This window comes from Coregonus clupeaformis, chromosome 8 (genome assembly GCF_020615455.1).
Source record: "Coregonus clupeaformis isolate EN_2021a chromosome 8, ASM2061545v1, whole genome shotgun sequence".
NCBI lineage: Eukaryota > Metazoa > Chordata > Actinopteri > Salmoniformes > Salmonidae > Coregonus > Coregonus clupeaformis.
The window spans coordinates 56,814,037-56,834,893 of record NC_059199.1 but is presented as its reverse complement, the minus strand read 5'-3'; the positions used below and the strand labels follow the sequence as shown (position 1 = coordinate 56,834,893).

Genomic DNA, 20,857 nt, shown 5'->3' with positions numbered 1-20,857 from the left:
GCAGGTGTCCACATACTTTTGGTCATGTAGTGTATGTCTTGAATGTTCCCTACTGTTCTACTGCTTTCGGCACCCGTATGTCTTCATCTGTTCATTTTTCTATAGTTATTAAAGTTATCGGTGGGACATTTTGCAAGTTTCTGGTCAAACTACCCACCATCGCTGTTTTGAAAGGTAACTTGGGGAGAATGAACAGATAACCGTTCAGAGCTCTTGTAGTAGCAATTGAAATCTTTCACATCCAATCAAATGATTGAATGAACTGACATGGGCAATTCAGAATATTTTTTTATTTGGGAGCAGATTTTGGGGAGAGACAATAATTGTTGCTAGATACTGGTGTTAGGTGCTGCTTGCTGATGTAAGACTTAAAGGGGCAATCAGTAGTTGAAACATTAACAAAGCACCATCCTGCCACTGTTTCAGTAAAAGGCTAAGGGATGGGGCTAGAGAAATGTAACCACTCTCAAATTTATAGACTTAGCTATGGATGCAAGGACTGACCATCCAATATATAAAAGTATAAATGTAACCATTGTTTGAGGCTATGCAGTGTTTTACATTTACTTTGTTTACAAACATTGGAGTAAAAAAGCATATATTTTGGGTTCTGATGGGGTGCGACAGTTGAACTAAGCTCATGAGGCATTTATAAGTTATATTCTTCATGAATCAATCAGAACATATTATCAATTTATAAGTACAAAAATGGATGTAGCAACTGCAGATTGCCGATTTAAACAAATTTGCACTTTGGTGCTGTAGCGTCAAATTAAAATGAGGTATTTTTCCAAATAATTTACCAAGTCTAAATCTGACATTGATATGAATTTACAGAAACACACAGTATGCTCTACCATCTGCAACGGGACACTTGAACTCATCAAACGTACTCTCTCTGCTGGTGAATAGTGGTACTGACATAATTTCTACTTCTGTGTAACCTCCATTCATTTGCACTTTGTTACAGCACTGTTACTGTATGACTACGAATATAAGCCTTGCTGGATCATGACTGCTTGTTAGTTAAGTTGTCCATTGTTAGAAACAAATGTAGATGTCCTCAATAATTCCCCACCAAGCTAGTGGAAAGATTCAAGCACATCTTGGATGGAGACAGTCTGTGAAAACAGAATAGTATTTTTTTTTTACAACCCAGTCGAGTCTAAAGGATCTATTGAACTTCAAAGAGTGGTATGAAACTGAAAAGTTGGTAGCAGAGAATTACAAACTATGATTGCATTATTAACACATTATTATGATCAACAAAATAGTTGTGGTTTGGTAGTCACTATAACTCAGTCTATGGCCAGTAGATGGCAATGTTATCTATAATACATTTACAGTACATTTGTACATTTTAGTAGACGATCTTATCCAGAGCAACTTACAGTAGTGAGTGCATACATTTTCATACTTTTCCCCTGTGGGAATCAAACCCACAACCCTGGCATTGCAAGTGCCATGCTCTACCAAGTGAGCCACACGGGACTAATACAAAAGCATCGTAACAGTGGTCACCAACTCTGGTACTGTTAATACTTTTGCTCAAGCCCTGCACTGAAACACCACATCCAGCTGACCAACCATTGTCTCCTGAAAAGTGTGTAATTCCTTCAACCTTCTGTCAACTGACCTTAAATGGCAATGATTAAAAAACTACTGTGAAATGACACTGTGTGCCTGCCATTGCTATCATGTAGGCCTATAGCAGGGGTGGACTCTGTTACACATGATACAAAGCAAGGACAAATCTAAACTACATTTGTGGTTCAAATGTTTTACAGTAAGTCATGTGGTAATACTATCATGTTGACTGTACTGTCATCTTGCAGTTCTCTAAACTTAGCTTATCTTCTATGTTTTTGTCTATGTAATAACACATATGGAATCATGTAGTAAGCAAAAAAGTGTTAAACAAATCCAAATATATTTTCTATTTGAGATTCTTCAAATAGCCACCCTTTGCCTTCATGACAGCTTTGCACACTCTTGGCATTCTCTCAACCAGCTTCACCTGGAATGCTTTTCCAACAGTCTTGAAGGAGTTCCCACATATGCTGAGCACTTGTTGGCTGCTTATCCTTCACTCTGTTGTCTGGACATCAGAACAGCGATTACTCACCTTGAATTGGACTAATAATTTTTCTTTAATGAGTCAGACGAGAGGGATTTGCTCCAGACACCCGATAGGGCCCTCATCCCCGTCATTCGCAGTAGAAAGAAAAGGAGATATCGCGGAAGGAGATCAGGGTGCTTGGTAAGGATCCGGCGACGAGTGGCTAATCTGCCTTTGCCATCGATACTATTGGTCAATTTACAATCACTTGATAATAAAGTGGACGAACTACAGGTACGAATATCCTACCAACGGGACATTCAAAACTGTAATATCTTCTGTTTCACCGAGTCGTGGCTGAACGAAGACATGAATAACATACAGCTGGCGGGTTATACACTGTATCGGCAGGATAGAACGGCAGCCTCTGGTCAGACAAGGGGTGGCGGTCTATGTATATTTGTAAACAACAGCTGGTGCACGATATATAAGGAAGTCTCAAGGTTTTTCTCGCCTGAGGTAGAGTATCTCATGATAAGCTGTAGACCACACTATCTACCAAGAGAGTTTTCATCTATATTCTTCTTTATACGGCCATAAGCAAACAGGAAAACACTCATTCAGAGGCGGGAACGTTATTGCAGGGAAACCTAAATCTGTTTTACCTCATTTCTATCAGCATGTTAAATGTGCAATCAGAGGGAAAAAAACTCTAGACTACCTTTACTCCACACACAGAGACACGTACAAAGCTCTCCCCTGCCCTCCATTTGGCAAATCTCACCATAATTATATTCTCCTGATTCCTGCTTACAAGCAAAAACTAAAGCAGGAAGCACCAGTGACTCGGTCAATAAAAAAGTGGTCAGATGAAGCAGATGCTAAGCTACAGGACTGTTTTGCTAGCACAGACTGGAATATGTTCCGGGATTTTTCCGACGGCATTGAGGAGTACACCACATCAGTCACTGGCTTCATCAATAAGTGCATTGATGACGTCGTCCCCACAGTGACTGTACGTACATACCCCAACCAGAAGCCATGGATTACAGGCAACATCCGCACTGAGCTAAAGGGTAGAGCTGCCGCTTTCAAGGAGCGGGACTCTAACCTGGAAGCTTATAAGAAATCCCGCTATGCCCTCCGACGAACCATCAAACAGGCAAAGCGTCAATACAGGACTAAGATCAAATGGTACTACACCGGCTCCGACGCTCGTCGGATGTGGCAGGGCTTGCAAACTATAAAGGGAAGCACAGCCGCGAGCTGCCCAGTGACACGAGCCTACCAGACGAGCTAAATTACTTCTATGCTCGATTCGAGGCAAGTAACACTGAAACATGCATGAGAGCATCAGCTGTTCCCATTCTCATCGAAGGGGCTGTAGTAGAGCAGGTTGAGAGCTTCAAGTTCCTTGGTGTCCAAGCACACCAAGACAGTCGTGAAGAGGGCATGACAAAACCTATTCCCCCTAAGGAGACTGAAAAGATTTGGAATGGGTCCTCAGATCCTCAAAAGGTTTTACAGCTGCACCATCGAGAGCATCCTGACTGGTTGCATCACTGCTTGGTATGGCAACTGCTCGGCTTCCGGCCGCAAGGCACTACAGAGGGTAGTGCGTACGGCACAGTACATCACTGGGGCCAAGATTCCTGCCATCCAGGACCTCTATACCAGGCGGTGTCAGAAGAAGGCCCTAAAAATGGTCAAAGATTGTCTCCTTCTTGGTAAAATAGCCCTTACAGAGCCTGGAGGTGTGTTGGGTCATTCTCCTGTTGAAAAACTAATGATAGTCCCACTAAGCCCAAACCAGATGGGATGGCGTATCACTGCAGAATGCTGTCGTAGCCATGCTGGTTAAGTGTGCCTTGAATTCTAAATAAATCACAGACAGTGTCAACAGCAAATCACCCCCACACCATAACACCTCCTCCTCCATGCTTTACGATGGGAAATACACATGAGGAGATAATCCGTTCACCCACACGGCGTCTCACAAAGACACGGCGGTTGGAACCAAAAATCTCCAATTTGGACTACAGACCAAAGGATTGCTCGTGTTTCTTGGCCCAAGCAAGTCTCTTCTTATTATTGGTATCCTTTAGTAGTGTTTTTTTGTAGCAATTCGACCATGAAGGCCTGATTCACACAGTCTCCTCTGAACAGTTGATGTTGAGATGTGTCTGTTACTTGAACTCTGTGAAGCATTTACTTGGGCTGCAATTTCTGAGGCTGTTAACTCTAATGAACTTATCCTCTGCAGCAGTGGTAGCTCTGGGTCTTCTTCCATTCCTGTGGCAGTCCTCATGAGAGCCAGTTTCATCATAGCGCTTGATGGTTTTTGCGACTGCACTTGAAGAAACTTTCAAAGTACTTGAAATTACGTATTGTCTTAAAGTAATGATGGACTGCTTATTTGAGCTGTTCTTGCCATAATATGGACTTGGTCTTTTACCAAATAGGGCTATCTTCTGTATACCCCCTACCTTTTCACAACACAACCGATTGGCTCAAACGCATTAAGAAGGAAAGAAATTCCACAAATTAACTTTTAAGAACGCACACCTGTTAATTGAAATGCATTCCAGGTGACTAGCTCATGAAGCTGGTTGAGAGAATGCCAAGAGTGTGCAAAGCTGTCATCAAGGCAAAGGGTGGCTATTTGAAGAATCTCAAATATAAAATATATTTTGATTTATTTAACACTTTTTTTGTGTTATTTCATAGTTTTGATGTATTCACTATTATTCTACAATGTAAAAAATTGTAGAAATAAAGAAAAACCCTTGAATGAGTAGGTGTGTCCAAACTTTTGACTGGTAGTGTACTTTACAGCTTACTGCATTTTATATAACAGTGTGACCTTATGTGAATTCAGTCAAACCCGCCATAGCAAGTTTATTTACTAGCGGAGTCTGAGTCTGTGCACAGTCTTACACACACACACATACACACTACCTTTTCTGGAAATCCGAAGACATCTACCTTTGAGCAGAGCCTAACTGTTAGTAATAGTAGTATAATATCCAGGAACATTCTGTTATTTTATTTGGGGACATATGCATGTGGGTTTTATTGAATTGAGCCCTAAGTTTACAGATGTAGGAGCTTAATTTGAGCTAGTTTGCTACAGAAGGAAAATAATCCTGCAGCAACAGGAAATGTGAATTATTATGTGGATTATAATTAATGGACATGTTTTTGTAGGGGTTGATGCATTTTTCATTAGGGCAAATCAAGTCTGACATTTTATAGTGGAAATTGCTAACTTTAGAAGCCTTTTTAAATCTCGAATAGCCTACAGGTTTGCATTTCCTGCTGTGCAGGAAAATTCTCGGCAACAAAAGAGTGATCAAATGAAGATTGTACATCTATATGTAAGAGAAGGCCTATATAAAGTTATTCAGCTGTATGTTTTTTAAATACCAGAGGCAGTGTGTCATCCATATCAGACTTTGTCTATCAGTCTATTGATCATGACTCACCTCTATACATTATGAAGTATGTCTCTACCTTTTAGAAATGTGAGAGTAGAGCGACATTGCTATTGCATATTGCTCTCTGGCCGGGCAAGCAGGCAAAGGAACCACAGAATAGAGGTCATTAATGTTATACTACGGATTATGGTGCACTCAGTGTTGGTGTGTGGTCAATGATCATCTTGGTTTGATGATCATCTTGGTTTGTCATTGAAATGACACAATAAACTTTCTCTTGGATATAGTTCACATAATCTAGGACAGTGATAGTAAACTATACGTTAGGATGACTGTCATTGTCATATGGTTTAAAAAAATATTGAACAGGTTCATTGACCTAAATGACACCCAGCAAACACATGGCAGCTTTTGTTTCTAGAAACAAATATGTTTGATCCTATTATGTTCTATTTGCTACTGCTCTTAAATTTCCTGTAGCTTCTTTGTTTCCAAATGACCAATGGTATTATATAGGCCTGTTATATCATTGGGTAAATATATTGAATATTGTATTTGTAGAAGCAAATACCTCTTGCTGTCAACAGCTAGGAATGTTCTTGATTCATCTCACAGAATGCCATTATCATTAGGCCATTATCAGCGGTTTGTTTGTCTATATCTCATTGTGGATGTTGTCATTGTTGATATGGATGTTGTTGTTGTCGTTGATGTTGTTGAACATTCCTCCTGGCCACGTCTCTCAACCATGTACCATGACAGAGAATGTGTGTGTATGTGTGTGTTTGTGTGTGCATGTGTGTAACAGAGAATGTCCAGTTATTCCACTCCACCTTGCCTGACCACAGTGACCAGTGGAAAACTCCACTGTTTCTGTCCCTACCTCCATTAGAGCTTTAGTGATCCCAATGCCTTTCTCAGCTCTTATCTCCTACCCTGGGATAGCCTGGCAACAAGGCATCCCTCAACCCCTCCCTCTCCCTCCCTCCCAGCCAGCCTAGACTGTTTACTCTCTCTGGGGGTTAACATTTAACATTTACACCGGAGCACCACAGCTGACTGCAGCATCAGAGATAGTGGACAGCAACTTCCCAAGTTACTTGGCACTTTGGCTGGCAAACCTTTGAAGTGAATTGAATTGTATGATGGGACCTCGGACAGTTGGTAAGGGCTACTTTTATTATGTGAAAAGTGTTGATTTTAGGTTTACTGAATTTGTTTTAGGTTTACTTGCTATGGCTAATGTAATATTGTGTCTCTTGTTAAATCATAAACATTGGTGTTGTTCACCTTTATGAGTGCTGTGAATACAATGGTATCACAAGTGACTGTGGAACTGTTTTCAATGGGCTCTTATTGGGCTCTTATTACATTTTTTTTAATGATCACATTTATTCATTTTTTTTTTGTTAGATTGAGATCAATTTGATTGATGCCGAATGATAGATCAGTCCAATTATATTCAACCATAAATTAGAAGAGATTCAGAACATAGATGAAAGCATTTTTGCATTGAGTTTGACTGGGGGTGAATTTGACATTTATTTGATGTGCCATCATAATAGTATGCTGGTGATTGTTATGTAACTAAGTGTAGTATCTATAGCTACCTGGATAGGCTGGTAGATAAACATTAGCTTGTCAGGAAGTGTTATTATGATATCAATCAGGTCAGGGAGTGTTCATCAGCACGTTGTGTGGCTATATTTGATTAGCAGCAGACGCTTAGTTCTTTCAAAACACTCAGATATGACATGGTAGGCAGTGGGTTATGTGGTGTGTGTTAGTATTCTACTGTAGATACTACAGCACAGTAAACAGTTCTGAAACTGGAGTGTATGTGTGTGTGAAATCTCGGAATGAATAACATGGTGGCTTCCTTTTGTTATTAGTGCCTTTTCCTCTCGGTACACTTTGTCAATCACTCTCAATCATACAACATGCCAATGTTCCCTCTGTGTGATATCTCTATATATTATTATTCTCCTTCTCTCAGTCACTCCATCCAAGGAAAGAAAGGTGGTGTCTCGGGGGCATGATAACAGTCGTAGTAGTGGCAACAGTGGGTATTGTAACAGAGGTCCCATTCTTACCCCTACCTCACCAGTGCTGTCAAACCCCAAATCAGGTAAGAGTCTCTCTGGTCTTCACCTAAAGCTGTATCATGTCCTCTCTACTGTACAGATTAAATGTAAACACCAATGTTCATGATTACACTGAGAACCTGCTAATTATGTGTTTGTTCCATTGACAGTGCTGAAGAGACAAGTGAGTCCAGAGGAGCTGCAGAGACCAGGAGGTCCATACATAAAGAGGACGTTTACGGTACGTTTCCACAGTGTTATCTCTTATTCATGCTAAAAGCATGAAACTCAACCAAATATCAATAAAACCTTTTTCATGAGTACATTATATTTGTGATTTTACAGAGTATTTTCTTTGTAAGTAATGTGATAAATCTTTCTCCAGATTGTTGGTGATGCGGTGGGCTGGGGCTTTGTGGTCAGGGGGAGTAGGCCATGTCACATCCAGGCAGTGGACCCCAGTGGCCCTGCAGCAGCAGTAGGAGTGAAGGTGAGCACCATGGCATTGTGGAACATGTAGTGCAAAGAGCCGCTCCAGTGTCTACAGATTGATAGCTTTGTCAAATCAATATATTTGTTAGATGGGTAATCAATAAATGTCTCCTCTGCTGTATGCAGCTCTCATAAATTCTCTTCAGTACGTACAGTATTTGACCAAAGTCTGTTTTCCAGGTGTGCCAGTTTGTGGTCTATGTCAATGGTCTGGACGTCCTGTCTCTGGACTACAAGATGGTCAGCAACCTCATCCTCACTGGACCGCGAACCGTGGTCATGGAGGTTATGGAGGAGTCTGATTGTTGAGGATGAGGTTGTATTGTATTTGGTTACAGTCAACTTAAGGCCTCAGTAACCCATTGGCTCTTGGAGGCGGAAAGCTTAGAGTAAGAATGTGGACCATTTCGGCCCAAATAAATCCATAGAAACCTTATGACCTTGATATGGAGCAAATCTTAGCTACATCTTCGACCTGAGACGGGGGTCACAGCAACAGTGACTCCACAGAAACCTGATGAGCCCCATTGTGAAGCCAGGTGTGCTTACATCATCAGTCTGAGACTCTGACCAGTGTTCCGTGGTTAACATGGACCAAGTTTGTGTTTTTGTTCTCTCGCGGCGGTTTAGACTTTTGACCTGTGCGCCTACTCATTGCCATCCCCCTGCTGTTTGCTTTTCCATCCACTCCCTCGTATGCTCCAATGGAGGGTTCCTTCCTAGAAAGACAAGTATTTAGGGAGTTGTTGATAAGTGAGGTGGCACATACTGTAAACAACTCCACGCTTTCTGACGTGGCAGAGGTGTTTCTAAATAGAAGTTGTTTTGTTGAATTAGCTTTGCATTTTGCTTTGAATATGTTTGGCATTGAATTCTTAAGTTTGGTAGCAGGAGCAATTTAAACCTTGTATTCATATTGGACTGAAAATAGCACAATACTGTCAAACTACAGACCACTTTCTAGCAGCATAAAAAGGCTTGGATGTCATCTTGGTTTCTGATTCCACTGCAATGTTTTTGGAAACCCATAATACTGATAAAAGTTCAAATAATCAATCAGTAGTAGCCTATCAACATGTTAATCTTTTTTTATTTTTGAAAAAACTAATTAATGTATTATGTCAAATGGAAATAGGTTATTGCAGTGACATTGTGCATTTTGTAAAATATTTCAAGTGTAATGCATGATTACATGGTCCAACATAAGGTATGAAGGACCAAAATCACTAAAGGATTTGTACTTGTATATAGCCATATAGCCTGACCCTATACATTTGCCATGATCAACTGATCTTTAGAGGGTATTAGTGCAGCCAGGCCAGCAAAGAGTATCTACATTTGTGTTAGTGTTTGATCAGTGTGTAAATATTCAAATTAGCCAATGAATTAATAAAATAAAGTAATTCAATTCAAAATATTAGCAAATGTGTATTTGAATGTATCAATGTTTATGATTTTAAAGCAATTATATAATTCATCACGCAAATAATCAATCTTATAATCTTTTTTTTTTTTAAGGAATCACATCTAATGAAGCAAATTATTTTAGCAACATCACTGGACAAAATCATATTTTCATCAAGATTATGGCTAGAATTTTTACTCTGCTTCAATCTAATGGCAATAAAGTGAGAGCATTTATTGAACCATGGCAGGAACTTGAAACTGCAATAAAAGTTGAAATTACCTTGAAGATCAAGATCGAAAGGATCACATTGGCATTCCTAGATTAAGTGGCAATAATATCTGGTTAAGGAGTGCATGGTGCTATAATATATGTAGATGGCATATGAACTACAGTATAAGGAACAACGTTCAACAATGTAAGCAGAGCCATAGACTCTATATGGCTCTGACCACCAGGTGGCAGTATGTACCACATATACAACTCGTATCCCCAAATTGGATCTCATTGACTGAATATCCAAATCTCTTTTACAGGCTTTTTCCTGTGAAGACCTTTTCAGTACTTTAAGATGTTGTTTTTTTTGTCATCATGTTTGTTTGATGTCACGTTTGCCACAATAATATTACAATCAATTGATCACATTCATTTATAAAGCCCTTTTTACATCAGCAGATGTCACAAAGTGCTTATACAGAAACCCAGGCTAAAACCCCAAAGAGCAAGCAATGCAGATGTAGAAGCAAGGTGGCTAGAAAATACTCTCTAGAAAGGCAGGAACTTAGGAAGAAACCTAGAGGGGAACCAGGCTCTGAGGGGAGGCCAGTCCTCTTCCGGCTGTGCCCGGTGGAGATTATAATAGTACATGGTCAATAACAAACCACAAGCTTTTCCTCTGCATTATATATTTTTTTCCTGCATTATTATTAGAGTTGCTATCACTACAGAGTAATAGAGGGATACTAAAATATCTAGATTTGCGCCTGTTAGTGTAGGAAATGTATGTTAAAATAACTCTCTTGAGGGGTTAATGGGTCAAGGGCTTAAGTGCAGTAGCATGGAATGCTCTTTAGATGGGTCAGGGCTTGTGTCAAGGGCAGAATTGTGAGCTATTTCAAACTCCATCTAGTGGGGAGCTTAGCATTATAAATGCACAAATGCACAAGGTATTCAGAACCAAAAAGAGTAACAGATAGAGTGTAACCCAGAGCCATGTGTAACCATATCCTACTGCAACTACTGTGACTACTGTCAATCCCATAACTGCAGGAATGTGAAACCCATAAGGGGCCTCCAATAAAGACAGCTGAAGAGGGATTCCACTGGTAATAGATTTTTAAAATATTATTCTTTATCACCTCTGTCATGACCATGACCTTGCTGTCATGGCGATGCCTAAAACATGGCGTTTCTAACTACCCCTCTGTGCTTGTAGAGAAACATTCGACATCGGGCCAACTGGGAAAGGTGTGTAGCCTGAGGGGCTCCTGTAGCCTAGCCCCTAATACTGCATGGGGTTACCCATGCTAACACACTGTACTGCATTCAGTCACAGCCATCCTTTAGTCAATGACGTGTTAACTGTCCACTGATGAATGAGCACAGGTTTGATGTGAGATAGTCTAATCAAAACAGCTATCCCGAAGTTACTCAGATAAGTCAAAACAACTATATTTTTCAATATAGTGTGTTTGGAACCATTTAATTTAAAAAATACAATATTAATTGTGTGAAACATTAAACTTGATTGGATATTCATTCAAAAAAATTTAGGCTGCATTGGAGTGCCATCCCACTCATAACACCATTGTGGCAAAGGGTTAAGGTTAGGGCTAGGTAAGGGTTATGGTTAAGGTTAAGGTTAGGGTAGGGGTTAAGGTTATGGTTAGGGTTTTCGGGTAGGGATGTCCCAAGGATCCTAGGATTCCTCTGACTCTTAACTTGACATAGATATTATGAAAGGCATTAACACATTTGATGTGGTCAAATAAATAAATAAAAATAAATTGGTCATTTAGCAGACGCTCTTATCCAGAGCGACTTACAGGAGCAATTAGGGTTAAGTGCCTTGCTCAAGGGCACATCGACAGGTTTTTCACCTAGTCGGCTCGGGGATTAGAACCAGCGACCTTTCGGTTACTGGCACAACGCTCTTAACCACTAAGCTACCTGCCGCCCCTAGTTAGTTAGTTACACGTGCCAGGACAACAACCTCTCCCTCAACGTGACCAAGACAAAGGAGATGATTGTGGACTACAGGAAAAAAAAGAGGACTGAGCACGCCCCCATTCTCATCGACGGGGCTGTAGTGGAACAGGTTGAGAGCTTCAAGTTCCTTGGTGTCCACATCACCAACGAACTATCATGGTCCAAACACACCAAGACAGTCGTGAAGAGGGCATGACAAAGCCTATTCCCCCTCAGGAGACTAAAAAGATTTGGCATGGGTCCTCAGATCCTCAAAAAATTCTACAGCTGCACCATCGAGAGCATCCTGACTGGTTGCATCACCGCCTGGTATGGCAACTGCTTGGCCTCCGACCGCAAGGCACTACAGAGGGTAGTGCGTACGGCCCAGTACATCACTGGGGCAAAGCTTCCTGCCATCCAGGACCTCTATACCAGGCGGTGTCAGAGGAAGGCCCTCAAAATTGTCAAAGACTCCAGCCACCCTAGTCATAGACTGTTCTCTCTGCTACCGCACGGCAAGCGTACCGGAGTGCCAAGTCTAGGTCCAAAAGACTTCTCAACAGCTTCTACCCCCAAGCCATAAGACTCCTGAACAGCTAATCATGGCTACCCTGACTATTTGCACTGCCCCCCCACCCCATCCTTTTTACGCTGCTGCTACTCTGTTAAGTATTTATGCATAGTCACTTTAACTCTACCCACATGTACATATTACCTCAACTACCTCAACTAGCCGGTGCCCCCGCACATTGACTCTGCAACGGTACCCCCCTGTATATATAGCCTCCCTACTGTCACTTTATTTTACTTTTGCTCTATTTTTTCTCAACACTTTTTTTTGTTGTTGTTGTTTTATTTTTACTTTTTTTGTTTAAAATAAATGCACTGTTGGTTAAGGGCTGTAAGTAAGCATTTCACTGTAATGTCTGCACCTGTTGTATTCGGCGCATGTGACCAATAAAATTTGATTTGATTTGATTTGATTTGATTTATTTTTTAACAAAGTCACTTTCCAGAAATTATTTTATCTCTTACCCAACCATTCAAATAAAACATAGACTGATGGAACATATTTTGGTTGCATAAGCATAAGATTGATAGACACTTTCATACATGTCCCATTGCATATTGAGCCAAGGACAACTTGCTGCACCCTGATGATAGTGACAGCCAGATAGATGGAATGCAAACAAATAATAGAGCAGAGATGAGGATGGAGATCTTACAAATTGAAACCTTGAAACCTGAAATTGGTTTTGAGAGGACTAGGCTACTCAGAAACCATGCATGTAGCAGGTTCACATGTAAATATTGTTTTATAGGCCTACATAACAACACTTATGTGTGTGTGTGTGTGTGTGTAATATAATAATAATAATAATAATAATAATAATAATAATAATAATAATCTAGACTATGCCAAGATATCATATGGCTGGCTGATTAAGCTACCTAAAATGTTTCAGCCACAGTATATTCTCCCCTAAGAAGAGGAACGAACAATTGCGCGTAGGTAGCACTCGTGCTGACTAGAAGTGCGCGAAAAATACATACTTGAAAAAAAGCTCGCCGACGAATGGTAGAAACAGAGTTTTCGCAGCTTGTCACCTCTTTTATATTGGCTGCAGCCGAAATACATTTATCTGTCTCAATCGAGATTAAACGAGGTGAAGGAATGAATAGCTAAAGGGATGGGTGAATGAATAGCAGCGCGGGATACACCCACCTTCGCAAGTCTGAAACTGAAGGAGCGCGAGCTGAAGATAGTTTGCCAACAGCCGGCGAAGGAAGACACGCATGAAGGGTCCATTGGGAGCAATATTACCTGTAAACATATGTTTTGAAAAGGTATGAGATATTTTCTTTAGTTTGGGATAAAGTCAGTGTATTATTTCTACACATTCAAAGTAGAAGTGGTAGGAAGTGGAACCTCACCTGTCATGCGACAGTGGTGGTCGTGGGGGCGCATGTTTGACAATTTATGCAAATGTAGTTTAGTCGATGTACTATATCTATTGTATTTCGTCGATACTGTTTGTTTATCTAATTTATCATTAAAATATAATGTACAGTCGTTTTCAATGTTTTCCTAAATCTGTAGGCCTACACGAACCATCATCGAGGATAGTTGACTACTACTGGGGTTTGCCTGTAGGTTACTCCTGCAATTTCTCAGAATGCTAAGATTAGAAGGCTATTTAGGCTATTTAATAGCTGAGGAGAATGATTAGGCATAGAGAATTGGAAGTACTGCTTTGAAATGTCAGCTAGCCTAATGATTAAGTATTCCTGTTGAAATGTTTGCATAAGTTTGAGATAAAGGTAAAGGTGTGACATCTTTTCTTTTACATCCTCCAATTTTTTGAGAAAATAGTCATTCATTTTACATAATTGCCTGCATTTTATTCCTGCCACAGTACTCTGCAGGAGCATGCCACGTTTCAAATATGCTTTGAGTGGTTTATGGGTGTCAGTATGGTTATGTCAAAGTTTAGATGCTTTGATGAGTTATTTCCAAAGTTATTTGAAATTTAAATAGGAATCAACTTTTGTATCTACATTCTTTGGAGTTGATCAATGATAGTAATTGTATTGCTCTATAACTTATAGGGATGTGAATCTTTCCCTTTCAAGACGATTCGACCATGTGTTTGATGTATTTGATACCATTCCACTGATTCCTCTCCAGCCATTACCACAAGCCCATCCTCCCCAATTAAGGTGCCACCAACCTCCTGTGCTAGATACATGGGCTCCAAAATGAGCGTTTTAGTTTGAAATGATTAGTTGCGAATCAGTTTGATTAGAGAACGAGTCGATATGATTAGGTTTGATGTAATGAGATTGGATGCACTAACATTTGTTGCATAAACACATTAATTGTCCATTCTAAATTAAAATCTGCTGCAGATGGAGCTCATGAGCTGGGCCTCTCTGAGCTGAATCTGTCTCAGCTGACATCTGTGTGTGTGTGTGAGTGTGGTGTGTGTAAATGATGTATGTATTTGGTGTATGTACTATGTAGGCACCTTAGTTGAGTCATAAGGGAGACTAGGCATCTACCATTCCAATACCACTATCAGATTATTGGGGGCAATGTAGCCTTGGTTCTGAAATCATCACCCACTCATTAAATTGCCAAGTGTTTGAGATAGTAATGTATCAATATTTGTCGTTTACAAATTAGCTATGACATAGCCAATCAATAAATAGCACAACTTTGGATTTCACCCCTATCTCAAAATGGAATGGTTTTGACCGTTTGGACGTTTTAACTGAAGGATCTTCTCTTCTCCTCTTGCTTTGACCATGCAGTGCTTCTCGCAAAATAGGGTTACTGTCCTCACTCTGAAATTATCAACTTTACCTTGTATATCAAAAAAAATATCATATACACTGATTGTTTAAAGTAAAACTACCAAAACTATTGCTGATGGTGAACCTGAACAATCAAAACAAAATCTATTGTAGTAAGCGCCGTTCAGCAGGTATAGCCAGATCAGAGTTCCCACTGGGCACATACCTCAGTTCAACGTCTAGTTTTGGGGTCCACATGCAAAATGACTTTTAGATCAATGACACAGTTACATGCAGTTCGACACTGAAGGACAGGACGCATCGGTTGTCACAAAATATTATAGTTTTTTTTCAGAAGGTAGAAAGAATGTAATATGAGCAAAATACATTTGTGAACCAGCGATTTGTAACGTTACTACATTTGGATCTGTTTGGATTCCGCAGACCTACGCACTTGTATCTTAATCGTGGACCTATGCATATCGGTGAATTGTTACCTCCTTAAGAACCAATTCCATTCCTTACTTTGAAATTGCATTAAAGGGATAGTTCGAGATTTTCAGTCAAGCTGTTCCTCTAGACCAGCCTTTCTTAAAGTATGGGTTGCGACCCAACGTGGGTTGCGGACCTGTTCATGCTGGGTTGCGACGTGTCAGAGTAAATGTATAATTATTTCATTCATTACTAGAATTGATTTGGCTAAGTGCAACTGCGCTCTCTTTTTAGTGCGCTCTCTGCTAGTATCGGTGTCTCTGCTCAGTTTGGCAGCTGCGTGAGTGGGAAGATGAAGATGAACAATGATCAGGTCTACTGATCTTACTGAACAAATTATTTGTGAAAAAAGTCTATGTTGGAACTGTTGCTGTTAAAATACAATAAACTGATTGAAGCAAGATGCTTTTTAAGAAAAACACTCTCACAGTTCTGGGTTGCTCCTCTCTTTCTTGTCTAACTGAAAGCAGTATATGTTCTGATCCAGTTTGGCACAACATACCTATGCGAGTCAGGGTTCTCAATTCTGCTATACTTAAAAAAAACAGTAAAAGTACAGAAACAGACTCAATGCTGAGCATGACCTCAGGGTTACACTATCAAAAGCTGAGCACAGAATAGACATGCTTGTTGAAAACTTCAACCAGCCACACACCTCTCATTAGGACTGTGTGTGTGTGTGTTTTCTGGTCTACATCTGTGTGATGTGATCAATCAGTTTATTCCAATTCAGAATAAAAATGATTTATGGTATTTTAACAGCAACAATTCCAACCTAGACAGATATATAAGTGTTTTTAATGGGAGAAAATAAACATGATTAGCTATTTATATGGGTATTTCATTTTATTGTTATTTGTTTTAGTCTATATTGCATTTGTTTTAGGCATATGGGCAATGAAATGTACCGATATGTACGTATAGTTGCATGCTTTGATAAGCTTGGGTCTCAGGAAAACACAGAATTTCTAATTTGGGTCCCAGGCTGAAAAAGTTTAAGAACCCGTGATCTAGACTTCCAGTCATTTCGTTAACGCTAGTTAGCATTGGCTCACGACACTACCTCTAACTTCCTTCATACTGTACACAGATACATAAAAATTGTATCCACAAGTTCATCTGACTCTGGGGAAGTATAGATAATGATGATCCCATTAATAATGGAAGTTATTTATTTCCAATAGCATCAAGCATTGTCATTCCCTTTGCTGTCTCCTCAGGTTTTCTGAGCTCCTCTCCTATACCAGTGTGAAGGATGCAAGCTATAGGACTGAAGATGTGGGTATGGAGTCCTGTACTCTGTCTGGCTCTTATCTCTGTCTTACCTGTGCCAGCTCAGGGTCAAGGTAAACACAATTATATAGGCTGTTTCTTATTCTTTGTCGTCCTGTGTGTGTCTTTTTGATGTGCAGTTTTTGTCGAAGCATTTGTCTTTGTGTCACTGTCACTTTGTGATTATTTTACTTCGAAGGGAAAAGTCACTATTTTCTGGTAATATAGGCTCATTTTTGTGTGTAAAATCACATCATTAACATTCCTTTTGCAGTTGACTCAAGTGCTTTCAGAATATGCTTTGACATGAACTACCTACCCTTATATATCTGCCTTTGACCTTAACCTTTTTGATGTGAAGACGAACAAGAACTGCATCCTCAAACAGCTGCAGTTTGTTTATCTGGGCTTGTCTAGACAACGTTGCCCAGTCCTCAAGTAAGCATTTCACTGTAAGGTCTACACCTGTTGTATTTGGCGCATGTGGCAAATACAATTTGATTTGATTTGATTTGATTCAAGTGAAACAAACTACAGCATTCCTGTGCTAAGAGTGGACTCTGCACTGTGCTAACCTGGGCTACAGTATAGTGCTGCTTTGCGTTGTATTGTAGCATTACACCTTGGACAGCATCCATTGGGTTTCGGCGGAAGCCTTCTGCTCTGAAGGGCTGCCCTCTGGTTTAAGGTAAACAACCTGTCCCTTTTACAGGTCAGGGTGGGCTGTCAGTGGGCTTCTATAGAAGTTTCCTTCAAAGTACACCACAGAGGTTTAACTGAAAGCATCCGGACCTTAAGGCGATAAACAAGGGAAGGAGGTCTGGGAACACATGCCACTGTCACCCAGCGGCATGTGGCCACATGCCCATCCCTACAGTGTCAGTATCTCACCCAATATGGCCCTCCTTATAACACATTTTCACAGATAATTTAAAATGCATTACACTTTCCATGTCTGACTTGTTCCAAACTTCCCATGGGTGCTTGAGGCCTCTTAAACCCTCACCAGCCTGCCGGCTGTTTGCGCAAGACAGCTATGAAAAATATATAAGAATTTAAGCCCATCTTCACACAGGCAAGTCCTTAGTCTTGTAGATGTTATACTACTAGTCTGTTCTGGAAATGTGCAAATTAATGAACCAAGTCTCTGAAGGTTAAAAAAAAAACGCACACAAACAACACACTTTCTAATTCTCTTACTCGGGGAAGCGACATTCTTCAGAGAAGACGTATCTTTTTTTCAGAGAGAGTTAAGCCCTGCTGAATACCCACCCCCCATTTTCAGGTTGGTGAGCTCGGTACAGTATTATTATTCGCCTGTTAGCACCATGCACCATCTCCGGGCTCTTTACCCTCCGATGAGTTACTCCATTCTATGTGCTTGATCGTATTCTTTCCATACCTTGATTGTATTCTTTCCATACCATTAACGTCTGAAGGTATTTAAAGAATACATTGGCAAAAGATATCTTGCCTGCTCTTAATGAGGACACAAACAAGACCAGTTTGTGGGACTGTTTGCAGTTCTTTCCATTGTTACCAAATTGGATGGGAATGTTTTTTTGGGGTTTGTTTAGTTTTTCTCTGGGATTTGGTAATGCCTATTATTGCCTGCTTTGCAGAGCTGATGGGATGTTGACCCAAGAGGAAGTGGTGAAAGTGGTATATCGCTCGACTTGCAGATAGATATCTTCTTGAAGACAGGAATAAATGCTATTCCAGTGCCTTTCAATTTGTCGCTGCTGCAATTGAAAAAAAAGGCACATTCTACTCTGAAAAGGCCCCAAAGTAAAGAGCACACTCTTTGTAATACAGTCTCAATTCGACTGCTCCGGCGAAATGCAATCATGATGAGATCGGGGATGGTACTTTAATGCTGAGATAAGTGCTGCACAAAAGACCCCCCATCAAAAGAGATATGAGCGCTATCAATGGCAAAGGAAGGGAGAGAATGTGACTTTGCTTTTAAGTGACATCTGTGGTACTCTTTGAATCTGTATCTTTTTAATTTGGCCAAGATACACTCTTTTAGGACTGTTGAAACACAGATGGAGAGTGCCTGTTACCTTGCCAAACTCTGGCTGGAGTTCAATCTAGCTGCTAACTGTTTCATAATCACTTTTAACTGGGGAATCTCAAGTTTCATGCATTTCAATTGGCTAAAAATCTTTTTTCAAAGAACATTGGTTTTTACACCTGATTGAACCCCAACCACTGTCTTGGTGTCATTAACCATGCATTGAATATTACTATAGAATACTATATACAAACGCTTCTTGAGTTAGTCAGTTATTGTCTTTTTTTGTCTAGTTGCCACCCCACGAAGACTTCGTTTCAAAGTCCTGAGCGCAACCCAGCTGCTTGTGTCATGGAAAGAACCGAAAGGAGACTTTGAAAGCTACAGATTTATTTATAGCACACAATCAGGTAAGGTCCAGCAATGAGAACAAATGATCAAGTTACGATTCGGCCTTGAAGGATGCTCTCTAACTTATGTTGCGTGTTTCACAACAGCTTCATACTTGCAGTGAAGAAAACATAATTACATATCAACTATCTATCAGATGATAATGTAATCAAACAACCATTTTGTAATCTATATTAATCACTATGATTGATGCACCTATTAGGCGATTGACTCACTGTGTAGTACAGCCTACCATTTCACTTCTCATGTTGTTCTTAAGGAAACATATTTATAAATGGCCAATTCTCAATGTATAGATAGACTCCATGACATTCCACCATGGCTTTTACTTTGAGTCCTTACCTGCAGCTAGGGGGAAGCTGCAGCTCCAGTGGCTTGCCTGGCCTTGAGCTGGTGTTGATCAAGATAATGTAGTAAGCGTCAGATAAGACCCAGTGAGCAGAGCACAAGCAGCTGTATCTAAACTGCCTGAGGCGGGCCGGGGCGGGGGACACAATCTCATCCCACCCCTGGCACCCTGCTGAGGAGCACATCTCCCCACCAAGCCAGTTTCATTTGGTGAACTTCTCTTCATGCCAGCTGCAGCATGGAGGATATTTCATCCGTTTTCTTCCAGACCTGGGTTCAAATAGTATTTGTTTGTCTTTTTAAATGCTATGAGCTCTTGATCTGCCTGCCTGGAGTATCCTATGGGTGGCGAGGTTTGCACTTTTGGGGCTATTCCGTTGGTTCCTTTGAACCAGACAAGCTCAATCTAGCGCAGCTGAAGTATTTGAGTATTTTAAAGAAAACGAATGCTATTTGAAACCAGGTCTGATTTCCCTCTTCTCTCTTTCTCTCCACCCCTGTGGTTCAGTGTTTGTCATTGCTCAGAATGGCATTCCAATTGCGGAGTCAGTCAGAGTTTTCATATTCCGTGTGGGTTGAAATGGGAGCTCATGCGAGAGGCTAGTCAATGAGCCTATGTTCATTGAAGAAGAGTTGCTTTGACAGAGAGCGACACCCGCAGACATACACAAATCATCATGATTGGGGTGAAATTGAATGCAGCGCTGGATTGTGGGTAGTAATACTTACTCCCTTCTCCAACACTTAGGGCTCTATTTTAACAAACCTAATGCAATGGTAAATCTTAGCGCTGGCAGTAGCACTATATGTTTAGGGGTTTGTCAGAAATATTTTTGCTATTTTCACAACCAGAATTATTGGCGTAGTAGCTGGCGGTGGCACGAAAGGGGTGGGGTTTGATGGATAAATAAATTGGAGGTGTGACGAGGGCTTGGCCACTCACTGCCAATCAACATGCTTCATGGCTTAATACTGCATTTCGTTGTCCCAAAATCTGTAGGTTATTGATAGTATTTGCGTTGTCGTCAACTCCAATTCGGGTGGGGGCACTAAATATTCTCATCCTAGTCCATTGTGGATTGATACTACAGTTTATTAAATAGCTTAGGCCACAGTAATGAGTAATTGACAGTCACATTGTTGAAATTGGCTTCAACGAGCATAGGCCTAAATATATTTACGCATCGCACTTACCACAAATAAAAAATACTAGGCTCCCATAAATTGTTTTGTATGTGTGAGGCACGTTCTCAATAAGCAAGATATAGCCTACCCATAATATGATGTTATAGGACTGGCTGGATAATTTGAATATGTTTGGTGGAGCACGTCTTTGGTAGCCGGACAAGAGGC

At 40.5% G+C, this 20,857-nt stretch overlaps 2 protein-coding genes across 2 annotated transcripts in view; both read left to right on the top strand.

Moving 5' to 3' along the window:
* Positions 1-6,425: 6,425 nt before the first annotated feature.
* Positions 6,426-9,765, top strand: LOC121571996 (DEP domain-containing mTOR-interacting protein-like). Its single transcript, XM_041883840.1, has 5 exons — positions 6,426-6,660; positions 7,493-7,624; positions 7,751-7,821; positions 7,966-8,070; positions 8,253-9,765. The coding sequence occupies exons 1-5, from the start codon at positions 6,639-6,641 to the stop codon at positions 8,379-8,381; spliced, it is 459 nt and encodes a 152-aa protein (XP_041739774.1). The 5' UTR covers positions 6,426-6,638; the 3' UTR covers positions 8,382-9,765.
* A 3,680-nt stretch (positions 9,766-13,445) lies between these two features.
* The window catches only part of LOC121571995 (collagen alpha-1(XIV) chain-like), a 107,440-nt gene continuing 100,028 nt past the window's right edge, over positions 13,446-20,857 (top strand). The window contains exons 1-2 of the mRNA XM_045222094.1: positions 13,446-13,515; positions 16,677-16,802. Coding sequence (XP_045078029.1) covers positions 16,712-16,802 — 91 coding nt within the window. The 5' untranslated portion in view covers positions 13,446-13,515; positions 16,677-16,711. The remainder of the gene's footprint in view (positions 13,516-16,676; positions 16,803-20,857) is intronic.

What these genes read in the sequence shown, in the direction of transcription:
- LOC121571996 (XM_041883840.1), top strand. Translation starts at nt 6,639, where the DNA reads ATGATGGGACCTCGGACAGTTG. An exon ending in GCTGTCAAACCCCAAATCAG is followed by an intron (nt 7,625 to 7,750) that starts GTAAGAGTCTCT and finishes TTCCATTGACAG; the next exon opens with TGCTGAAGAGACAAGTGAGT. An exon ending in CAGCAGCAGTAGGAGTGAAG is followed by an intron (nt 8,071 to 8,252) that starts GTGAGCACCATG and finishes TCTGTTTTCCAG; the next exon opens with GTGTGCCAGTTTGTGGTCTA.